Source organism: Dunckerocampus dactyliophorus, chromosome 7 (genome assembly GCF_027744805.1).
Source record: "Dunckerocampus dactyliophorus isolate RoL2022-P2 chromosome 7, RoL_Ddac_1.1, whole genome shotgun sequence".
NCBI classification, from domain to species: domain Eukaryota; kingdom Metazoa; phylum Chordata; class Actinopteri; order Syngnathiformes; family Syngnathidae; genus Dunckerocampus; species Dunckerocampus dactyliophorus.
The window spans coordinates 1,784,042-1,795,522 of NC_072825.1; the positions used below are offsets into that span (position 1 = coordinate 1,784,042).

The window sequence follows — 11,481 nt, forward strand, 5'->3', positions numbered from 1 at the left end:
GCTGTAAATTAATAGAAGTCAATGTACGTACTTTCATAAAACGCCTTTCTACAAAGAAATTTAAGTGAATTCCTCTCCTTTATACATTCACACACGTACCAATACAGTTGGGAAACAGTTAGGTACCAAAAACAATTGCAATCACATTGTACAAAAACAAAAACAATCGCATTGTTTCTGGTGCTTAACTATTTCCTAAGTACACTAGTGCGTGTGTGAATGTCTAAACAAGAAGAATTAACTTACACTTCTTTGTAGAAAGGCGCTTTATGAAAGTAAGTACATTGTCTTCTACTCATTTACAGCGCAGACTTGACCCATCCAATTTGGCGGCGGCGTTGACGTACGGCTCAGCGCTCGATGCTGCGTCTAGCTGGGTCTATGGTCACACATGTACGGCGCCCTTTCAGCTTAAAGTAACTAATAAAATAATTTATTTTTCGGAGTATTTAACGCGCTAAATTAATTTATACCAATTGATACAACGAACAAGCGTGTGCTTCAGCATCGTTTGGATTAAAACATGTTAATGTAGGAATTTGGCGCAGTGTATTTGATGACCACAGGTGGCAGCACTTAGCACTTCTCCTGCACTTCTCCTGCCACACCCAGTGTGCGACTTGCGTCATTGAGGAAGAAAAAGAAAAACAGGAAAAAAGTAAACACCAGAACAAGAAGCCTCTCCAGAAAACACGCGAATTTTGGATTAATTTGTAAGTTGTTTAAACTTCTTTGTTTGTGAACAGTCGTTCGCTTTTTGGTTAGAGTTGTGTTTCGTTTCACAGTGTTTGCTAGACTTTTTATTGTTCCCAGACGGCTTTTAAAAAAACATGTTTCGCAGCGTGCATGTAATTTTACTTAAAACATATTCACGTATTGTATTTTTTTCAGGAGTAGGCAGGATGTCTGCCACCATGAAGAGGGCTGATGGCGTCACCGTGTTGACATTGACTTCTGACCCCAAAAGTTCCTTGCCTCCTGTACTACAAATCCTCAAGGCCCTTTGCTATAGCCCCGTTTGCTGCTCGGTGTCCCAGCACTTGAGTACAGTCATGGGGAGTTCTCAGTCTTTACTGGGGGTAAGATTTAACGCTATCAATGTACATATTGTAGTTGAAGGAGAAGAAAAGGTGTGTGTGGTACAGTGGTTCAACATCACATGCATGTGCTGGATTGCTCCTGTCATCCTCCATACGATATACTGTATTTAAGAGTAAAGTATGTTTTGGTTGAGTTCCACAGGACTACCTAGTGACAGCCACCCCCTTGCTTGTGTGTCCGCTATCGTAGGCTGTACAGATCGTGGTAGGCTTGCTCAACATCGGCCTGGGAGTCATCCCCATGTGCTTTGGTTACAACGCCTGGTGGTACGGCGATACCAATTTATTTTCTTTGTGGATGGGATCAGTGGTAAGCAACTTAATGCAAACAAAACAACACTATCTCAATAAAAACAAATTCTCTGTCTGGGAACACCATTGAAAAGGTGCCAATGGGTGATTTTATCTGTTGTTGCTTTATGTTATGATCTTCTAGTTTGTGTTGTTTGGCATCCTGTGCATTTTGTCCGAGAAGTACCCGAGTCCATGTCTGGTGAGTAGCATTCTCGCACCACAGCATATATTTTTCTCTAATTTAGATAGATAGATGGATAGATACTTTAGAAATTTAAATTTTTATCATTGTAGTATTGCACTTGCACGATTTTGAAAAGGTAGGTTAGAGAATGACGGGAATGCCACCGCACCTCACAGATGAATGAAAACCAGAATGATTCATCATAGAAATAAAATACAATGGGCCTCATTCACGAACATCTTCTTAAAAGTCTTCTTAAGAAGGGTACTTAAGAAGGCGTGGGTTGGAAACTGCGCCACATTCACGACACGTTCTTAAGTAGGGATAATCGTTCGCACCGGTGCGATGCACATGCATGTAAGGCCTAATTTGCATAGGTCACCGCCTATTATTTCCTATATAAGGTAAAAAAAATGTGCCGTGCTCAACAGGCAGCTGGAGGCGGAGATGGCAACGTGCAAGGGCAAGACTGAGGAGCAGCTGGACAACAAACGAAAGAAAAACTTAAATTCTACTGAAATAGAGGTGCTTTTACAAGGAGTGAGCGAACACAAGACCACCTTATTTTCACGTGTATCCACCGGTCATCAGGCCATCCAAAAAGAGTCGGCATGGAGCACCATTGCAGGAAACATAAATGCCGTTTCCACGGAGAAACGCACCACCGCAGAGGTTAAAAAGAAGTGTTTTGACTTAAAATAGACTCAAAAAAAAAGATTAGACTGCACCGGAGGGATCCGGAGGAAACGGGAGGTGGGCCATCAATCAAAAACCAAACCATTTCGGAAACTCTAGAAAATATTTAAACAATCATGATGGAAAAATAAAGTCAAAATACATAGTTTGTGTGTGACAATGTATTTTTTCTGTGGTTACATTTGATTAGACGCTGCCTAATTAATACAGCAGCCCCGTGCTCTGGCTCAAGACGTGGCTGGGGGCGCATGTCGTTATCTGGGGGTGCTACGTGCGCAATAGACACACCACGTTTCATTGCGATGTTATTCTGATGATCCTGAACACCTGCAAGAACAGAGAGGGAAGCCTGAATGAGGCCCAATGACTCCAAATATTCCAAGAGTTTCCAAACGCATGGCACCCTCACCCACCTGCGACTACATCTGTGTGTGAAATAAAGATGTGTCACTTCATTAATTCCATCAGCCTCAATGACAGAGGCCACCGTGCTCAAAATAAATACAGTAATCCCTGTGATAAGTGAATTTCCACTAAGTGGGATTCCATATTTATAAATGAAACATTTTGGTAGTTAGAGCAAAGCAAACCTGTTTGCAACCTTTTTTTTTTTTCATTAACCCCTATAGTCACTTTTACACTTGTATTACCCAATATAGTAGCCATAATAAGAGGCTTGTGCTTGTGAGTGTTGCTGTAAATGTGTTCTGGTGCAAGCGTAGCTGATTGTGGGTTGAACAGGAAGTGACGTGGAGGGGGTTCAAAGTTGAGTTTTAGCTTGGCGAGAGTTACGGCCGCTAAAGTAGCCCATGTTAGGGATTACTGTGCCTGTTGTGAGATCATTCAAACCTGCAATACAAGCCTGTTGTTGCAGCGATCAAGTCTGGTGCTTGTGTGTCTCGCCCAACATTACAGTGACATTACTGACACCTACTGACCCATGTGTAATACTACATATCATCACAACGTCTTTGAATGTGCCTTCTAAATGCCTTATGTTTGTATTTTAATTCATTTAGCCATTTTTATGCTTGTAAATGCTTCATTTAGTTTAAAAAAAATGGGATAATAAAAAAAAAATTTTTTGCTTAAATATGCCAATTTTTCACAAATAATTTGAGTGAAGCTGCAAAATTTGAAATGTGAAATGGCAGGGACGACTCCAAATAACCCACAAAGTCATAGAAATTGCAGTAAAACTGTAGTTTTAAAGAGAAATGGGCCGTGGCTCGAATGGTCAGTGAGAAGGACTGGGAATCGCGCCCAAGATAAACAAAATATCCAAAAACACATCTTGAAAAAGTGTCATCCTATATCCGGGTCAGTATGGCACGTCATGTTCATGGCTTTATTTCCACCTTTCCTCGAATAATACATTTAATATTCCCTTTTTTTGTTTTTCTTTAGGTCATCATCAATGTGATCCTGAATCTGTCGGGTGTGGGCTTTGCCACTGTCGCCGTCATCCTCTACTCCATCAACATTGCAGTCATACCCAATGGGATGTGGAATGTGTGCCAGCCCGGATATGAAGACGACTGGCCCCCTGTCAGTCTGACATCTATGAACCCCAACGAGAAGGCCTTATACAAGAAATGCTTGGATGGAAAAGCCATGATTATTGTAAGTGGCAATGCAGTCGAGGTGTGTTGACTTACTGCTGAGTGGAACATGGAGGCCATTCCGGCCATCATCAGTGTGTTCTAGCTACCTCACGCTTCTAGATCTCCTTCAGTGCTTCATTTTGGTTATGTTTTCCAACAAAGACGCTACTGACATAATCTCCAATTCTCTCTTCCGTTAGATGGTCCTGAGGGGCATCAACGGTGTTCTACTGGTGCTGTGTGTTCTGGAGCTGTGCCTCGTCATCAGCTCCTCCGTGTTGGCCATCAAGGCTCTGAGGAGCAACAACAAGAGAGATGAGAAGGTAAAAGTGTTACTCTATTAAATGAAATAAATTGGATTCCTTGCCTTCTCTCTTTCTGGACAACGGGTCTGTGAACATCCTCGTCTCTTTTAGAGCCTGGATGATCCAGAACTCTACAAAGCACTTCTGGAGGAAGTCGCCCCTGTCAGCCCTTCAGCCTAAATGTTGTTCTTCATGCTGGCTGCACAGTGTGTCAAACTTCACCGCTGTCTTACTACTTATGTTCTATTTTATATGCATGCTGTTTATGATGTCCTGCGTTCCTTTGCACTTTAGACATGCCCTGCCCCTGAAAAGAATCGTATAATCTGACTCTGCGGTGTCATGCTCCAGCTGCTACCTTTTTTGATCCCAACGCCGGACAGGTTTTTCCCAGTTTTTTGTAAGTTGTCTCTGTTTTCTGTTAGAGAGAGAAAGGAAGAGAACAAAAGTGAGGGGTATTCAGGTGAAATTTCAGGATAAAGCTAAAATGCACTATAATGTCCAACTGTTGGAGGGATTCACTTTTTTGTGTTTTTGCGTAACTCGCCCATCCCTAACTAGGAACTGAAAGGCAAGATTCATTTCCTGTTTGAGTTGGAATTGGTATTTCAAGAGTCCTCTTCGCCATGCTGGTAAACATTTTGGTATCACGACACCAAGGCCACACCCAATCCTTCATCAACGTTACGGAAACTGGGAGAGTCACAGGCAGGCGCACTGTGTGTAATTTAAAAAAATGAATACAATTTCACCCGAGAACAAGTTGTGCAAAACGCACTGAAACATCGTACAGCTACGTATGTATTTATTTTTGTGTTCACTGATTGTCCGAGAGGACATGCAAAAATAATTTAGATGGGTAAAAAAAAAAAAGAAAAAGTATTGCGACTTATTACGACCCCAAATTGGTCATGAACGTCCGCCGTACATCACAGTGGCCATTATCAGATGTAAAACCTCAATTGTGACACTTTGATCAGGAATTACATTAAATACTTAAATTTAGGAGGTACAAAGTCCAAACTGTGACTAAAATGCGGATCGGATTTTGCGTTGAATCTTCAGATGAAGAGCATCATCCCTTGAGGTTCTGACATGACAATGTTTAGCACAAGTAGCGCACACAAGTGAAAGAATCCGATGGCTGGCTAAAAAGTGTATTTCCTTTCGAGTACCAGTACTCACAGAGATGTGCTTCCAGGACGTTAGCATTTTATTTTCAAAAGACGAGCCAAACAACCATCACGGATCGTCGAAAAGCTGTTCCGATAGTTAGCTCGCAAAACTTTTGCGAAATAACAAAATATTTCTGCGAGATCTCGCAAAACTGTTTATATGATGAGCATTGTACTTCTGCTACTTCCGTTTTCGGAGCAGATGTTTGCGTTGAAACTTCAAATTAAGAGCAGCACATTTGTTGAGTTTCTGATACAACTGTTTACTTACACGAAAAGCAGTGCACACAAGACAAAGAATCCGATGTATGGCTAATCAATGTATTTCCTTTCGAGTACCAGTACTCAGAGATGTGTTGCCAGCAACACTAGCGAGGACCGGATGTTAGCATTTTATTTGCAAAAGACGACACGACTGACCATCACGGAATTGAAAAGTAGTTCCTATAGTTACAGTATCTTCATACCTCTACAACTGTGCAGTAAGGGTTGTGGAAATGCTGAAGATGGACTTTAAATGATGCAAGCTAGGACTGGAAGTACGTCCTGTAGCTTCACATTGTTTTGCGAGATAACGCAACACGCTCTCGAGCAAGTTCTGCGAGACCAATGGTTGTAAACAAAAAAAAAAATCCTTTTTTTCTCCATGTCCCCTACGGGGGCTCCGTAGAAATTGAAACCAGCTAAATGCAACAAAATGGAGAGCAGTGAAGCATACAAGTGTATTCGACAGTCAAATTGCACGCACAGCATGACAAATTACCGAAAGTGTGTCAGGTACCTTCGCATAGTTTACAAAGTTTAGAGAGGTCTCGCCAAAATGTATGTTTTTTTTTACCCATCAAAATGAATTCCCCACTCTGGGGCTCCGTCATTTTCTTATGTGCCTTCCATATTGAAATTGCAGGGAACTTTGTGTGTATTTTCACTGTCAGGTTGGCTGTTTCAGTCAATAATGACGGTTTTAACTGTAATATCTGTAATATGTGTATGCTCTCCTGCTATTCCTGGCATTCCACACCGAAATATAACCAGAATGTTCAAACGAGTGGGAAAAACTCTGCCCAGAATAAAATATTTCCACTATCAATAGTTATAAGGTTTGTAATCCCCACTGTAGCTGCATGAACAGTAAAGGATTAGACCTGCTGTCTTCCAGCTATGAAAGGGGGAGGCGCAACCGGGAAGTGGAAGGTCTTTCTAGGTCATAACAACCGTAGATATCCAGGACTCGATCGGGTGTGAATTCTACTGAATTGACTTGGATTTAATTGTGTAGAAACTCCCCCAAACAGGTAAGTATGTCCTGTTCTGTTTAGTTACTACGTGTACGCCTTAGCTGTCATTTGTGAAGCAAGCTCCTGCTTAGTTCTACGGAGCTTTGTAGAACATTTTAGCAACATACCAGGACACACACAAATACGTCTTTCAGGCGAAATAACACAAATACAATCGTCAATTTGATGAAATCGGGAAAGATGTCAAAACGCAAACAATTACACAACATCACTTCTTTCTATACAGCGTGATGCTCCGCCCACACATGTAATACTATGTTTCTATGATATTCAAAGGTCTCGAGTGTTAAAAGACAACTTTAAAAAGACGCACTTAAAATGTATTGTGTGTTAAGGTTACTGTAAAAAAAAACATGCACTGCAGTTCGGATTCTGACCAGAGGTGGCAGCACCGAACGCTGTGGTGCACATGAAGCACTCGGCGTGAGACTACTAGCGTTGGGCGATGCTGCAAATTTTGGTAATGATCAGATACCAAGTAACAACAGGACCAGGATTGCCTATAGCGATACATTTTTGAACTTGAAAATGTTCAAGCTAATTGAATGATTTTGTCCTTTCATTGGTTGACGCTGAAGGAGTCCACAGTCCACTGAAACAGCTGATATGTCACAAATGTGAAACGCATGCAGGCAAACACTTTCTAAGGCTCAACAAGAGAAAGGACGGGCACATTCAACAACTACAGAGCGGTGTCGCCACCTACCAGAGTGTTAATAGATGACACCCAGCTGCATACAAATGTTGAGAATCGCTGGTTTCGGGAGTAAAATGCACCTTAACGGCTTTCACTTTATACTGCTACGCATTTGTAAAATTCTATCAGGATGTTTTAGCCAATGTAAGAACTTCATTTCTTTGTTTTCTAAAGTAAAGTGGCATTTTTTTAATACTTTAAAGAATGGCTCTTACATATACACTAATCAATGGAAAGAAAAAAAATATCCCAATGCTAAGCCATAATTATGATAAAAAAAGTCAAAATTAAGAGACAAGAAAGGCATAATTATGAGATAGTCAAAATTATGAGATAAAAAGTGAAAATTATGAGATATAACCTGTCCATGTGCCGAAGGCTCCCGTGAAGAAGGCGACACATGCGGGGTTTGCGTCCCATCATTTTGATCTCATAATCAAGACTTCATGTCTCATAATTTCAATTTTTTATCTCATAATTTTGACTTTGTCTCATAATTATGCTTTCCTTATCTCAGCATTTCGACTTTTTGTCTTGTAATTTCTCATTTTTATCTTGTAATTTGGACTTTTTATCTCCTAATGTTGTCTTTTTTTGTCTTCGATTGGCGGAAACGGGTTTCCCTCGCCACATCGCGCTTCAAATTTTGAGGCTTCACCATGGCAGTTTTTCAAAATATGTGAATAAATCACTGTTTCGTTGTTGCCTACGGCCTATTAGTATAAAATATATGCATATTTAAATACATTTTGCATATTTTTTCAAAATCAAGCATTTTCAAACAAAAATGGCTAAACAAGCGAATCAGCATATCATGCATTGTCTTCCTACACATCGAGCACACTGTTCCAAGATCTTAAATGCTCGAAAGCAACAAAACGAGCATCCCCCCCCCCGTCTTTTGGCAAGATCACTGTGTCTTGGCTACAGTCAAGCATGGGGGTGGCAGTGTCACGGCCTAGGGCTGCACGAGTGCTGCAGCTCACTGGCAGGAAACATGAACTCCACAACATGTACTGTGACATTGTGAAGCAGCTCCAGCAGTGATGTCATCATGGAGGAGCGGAAGAAGATTCCAGTAACAACCTGTGCAGCTAGGCCAAGCTAGATAACGGTGGCGCTCACACTAAATATTCACACCAGGTACACAATTTGGACAGGCTCACTGTAAGGTGGACTCATGTGTTGCTGGATATCTACACAACAATGCCTGTGTGTCGGTATAAGCTGTACACTGACTACTTTAAATGATATCCACAGTATGGTGCCTTGCCGTACTCACACTTGGGCGATGCTGCACATACTTGCATACCCTCCTGATCAACATGTCAAGACCAGCTGAAAAATTGCAAGAATTGCCGTTGTGCACCGTTGGAGGTTCTAAGTAGAGCTTCAAAATGCAACAAGAACAAACGGGAGTGAGACTAAGCATTTTGGGAGAAAGCAATTTATTGTAAACAAGCATTTAAGTGAAATAGGCCGTTCATCAGCTGATCACAAGTTTAAGAGCTCAGCCTTTAAAAGGCAAAATCTTGGCAAAAATGTGGACTGAATGTGATTTGGTTTTGCCTTTGCCGCCACTGATGGCAAAGGCAAAACAGCTTTCTCTCTTTTAACGCGGTGGGATTATTGAGCTGCATAAGCAAGGCCTCTGCTGCTGAGGTTGGACGCGGTACCTGAGGGTTATGGAACAAAAAAGTCAAGTGGTAGACCCCAAAAAATGTAGAGAATCCGACACGGGACCGCCCTCGGCCCAAATGAAGGTTGTTACTGTTACCGAGTGCAGTCCAATAACCATCAGACGGCATCTATAAGAGAAGGCTTTTAAGAAGAAAAAAGGTCTTCGAAGACCTTCAAGGCCACAAAATTGGCCGTTTGGAATTTGCAGGAGACACCAAACATGGGACATTGAAAGGTGGAAGAAAGTTTTATTCTCTGATGAGAAAAAATGTAACTTTGACGGTCCTGATGGCTTCCAACATTACTGGCATGACAAGGAGATCCCACCTGAAATGTGGGGGCTCCATCATGATCCTGCAATGGAACAATGGAGTTTCCGGTTGTGCAGGGGTGTCAAACGGCAGCTGGCTGAGTTGCAGGGGACATCCCTCATGACTGAAGGCTCTTGTCTGTGTGGTAATGACCGTCTTTTTCAACAGGACAACGCCACACTTCACAAAGGACTTCTTCCAGAGGAATAAGCTCACTCTTTTGGACCATCCTACGTTCCCCTCATCTAAATCCAAGGGAAGTTTACAAAATAGACATCAGTTCCAGACAGTGGAGCCCTCCGTGAAGCCATCTTCACCACCTGGAGCAACATTCCCACTCGCCTCCTGGAAACACCGGCATATTTTTCAGCTGATTAACAAGACCGACTGCCTTTTTCAACATTTCATTTCTATTTCAGGGTTTTTTGTGTTGTTTTTTTAAACTTTTGATCAGCTGATGAACAGCCTATTTCGCTTCATTGCTTGTGTTGTTCCACTCACTCATTTCTTCTGTTTGCATTTTGAAGCTCTCCTTAGAACCTCCAAGAAATTCTTGCGACTGGTGTATTTTTATGATCAAATCATGCAAACTTGGCCTGCCTATTGCTGGAGCTTTTATTCTGAAAAATCAGAGGGGTTAGAGGTGGAGTGGAGCTGCTGGAAAAAAAAAAAAAAGAAAGAAAGACGCAAAGAGTTGCTGCAGCATCACGCTCCTCGCTAGCAGGTGAGTTCTCCTCTTTTGCTGTTTTTTTTGTCTTTGGTGCACTAGGCTGTGTTAAATGTTGTCAATGTTAATGTGATTTGACGAGCTAAGATGGCTTTAGTTTATTCCAAACGCTCCCACTTTAACAAATAAGGAGACATGCCGTCCTTCTGACTGTTGAGGACATGTGGGTTTAAACACCGCAGGCAGGAACTTCAGCAAAGAAAGATTTTTCTTCCATAATACATCAGCATATTTGGGCTTGATAACCTGGTTAAACATCACACCAGGGACTTTGTGTGCATTCCTTTTGCTATTTCAGGTGCGTGTTGAAGGGCAAGGAGGATTGTTTGACCCACAGGTGACAGCGACAACATGTTGGCATCACCGTGTCCCGTCCTGACCGCTTCTTCCCGCGCTGACAGCAGTGTTGTGTCTGCTCTCGGGGTAGGACACAGTGCACCACAGATCCCTCGTTTATCGCCCGTGATAAATGGATTGGTGAAGTAGGATGGGGTGTTTTGTAGCTCTGGCATAGAAAACCTGTTTCCGTTCTTCTAGATACAGTTTTAAACATTATTAGAGCCCTCAAGAAATGAAACAACACTCCCATAGCCACCTTTACGGCTGCATTACCAAATAGTAGCAATGTTACAACATTTTGAAATGTGTAAAACCAAGCCTGTGATAACTTGAACTTTAATTTGATACCTCATTCACTTCTCTACCCCAAATATTAACGAAGTTAGAGCAGATTTTATACTTTTATATATTTGGTCCCCATTGCTTTAACATTGAGTCAAGACAAAAGCTGTGATCGACCCACGGAGTTTGGCAAGTACAGCCGTAATACAAAATATATAATAACGTAGGCTGTGAAAATCTATCCTTTTACATTTTTGATCATCAAAGAGTCCAGGGAAGAAAGTCAAGTGTCATATTTTTCATGTATACACACTAATCCCGCTACCCACACCAACCAATACAAACGCGACATGTAGTATTTCCGGGCAAAAAAAACATATTTTGCACAAATCAATTTTGATGACATTTCGTCTGCAGGTACATAATAAAGTAGATCCCATATACCTTTTATCTTGTCCTACAGCTCTGGTCCTTGAGTTTGATAGGCTTAGAGTTGTACTTAATTTTCCAAGCACTAATTTGACTTGATGTGGTCCAACACTCAAAATAATTCCGATACGAAATTGAATCTGAAGAAGTTATCTAACAAACACGTATACGAATGAAAACACACTCGATATCATATGAAAAAAATACACGCTCAGTGTCAGATTTTTTCATGGCTAAAATACGGGTTTTGTAACGTTGCTATATAATAAGAGAAAATAAGACATATTAGACCTAAATAAGATAGCATAGACTCACACGTTAGCAGTTCTTTGCTGTTTTTTCTGGACAGCGTACGTCCAG

At 41.4% G+C, this 11,481-nt stretch overlaps 1 protein-coding gene across 1 annotated transcript; it reads left to right on the forward strand.

Annotated features, from left to right (window-relative positions):
• The first annotated feature begins 549 nt into the window (after positions 1–549).
• Positions 550–6,448, forward strand: LOC129184888 (transmembrane protein 176B-like). The gene is made up of 7 exons (XM_054781352.1): positions 550–713; positions 892–1,079; positions 1,291–1,410; positions 1,537–1,593; positions 3,682–3,897; positions 4,079–4,201; positions 4,295–6,448. Exons 2-7 carry the CDS (start codon positions 903–905, stop codon positions 4,361–4,363), a joined length of 762 nt encoding a protein of 253 aa, XP_054637327.1. The 5' UTR covers positions 550–713; positions 892–902; the 3' UTR covers positions 4,364–6,448.
• Positions 6,449–11,481: the final 5,033 nt, after the last annotated feature.

Excerpts from the sequence above, each read along its gene's own strand:
- LOC129184888 (XM_054781352.1), top strand. The coding sequence starts at position 903 with ATGTCTGCCACCATGAAGAGGGCTGATGGCGTCACCGTGTTGACATTG. Across the intron at positions 1,080-1,290 it reads GTTCTCAGTCTTTACTGGGG|GCTGTACAGATCGTGGTAGG; the intron begins GTAAGATTTAAC and ends CCGCTATCGTAG. Across the intron at positions 4,202-4,294 it reads ACAACAAGAGAGATGAGAAG|AGCCTGGATGATCCAGAACT; the intron begins GTAAAAGTGTTA and ends CGTCTCTTTTAG.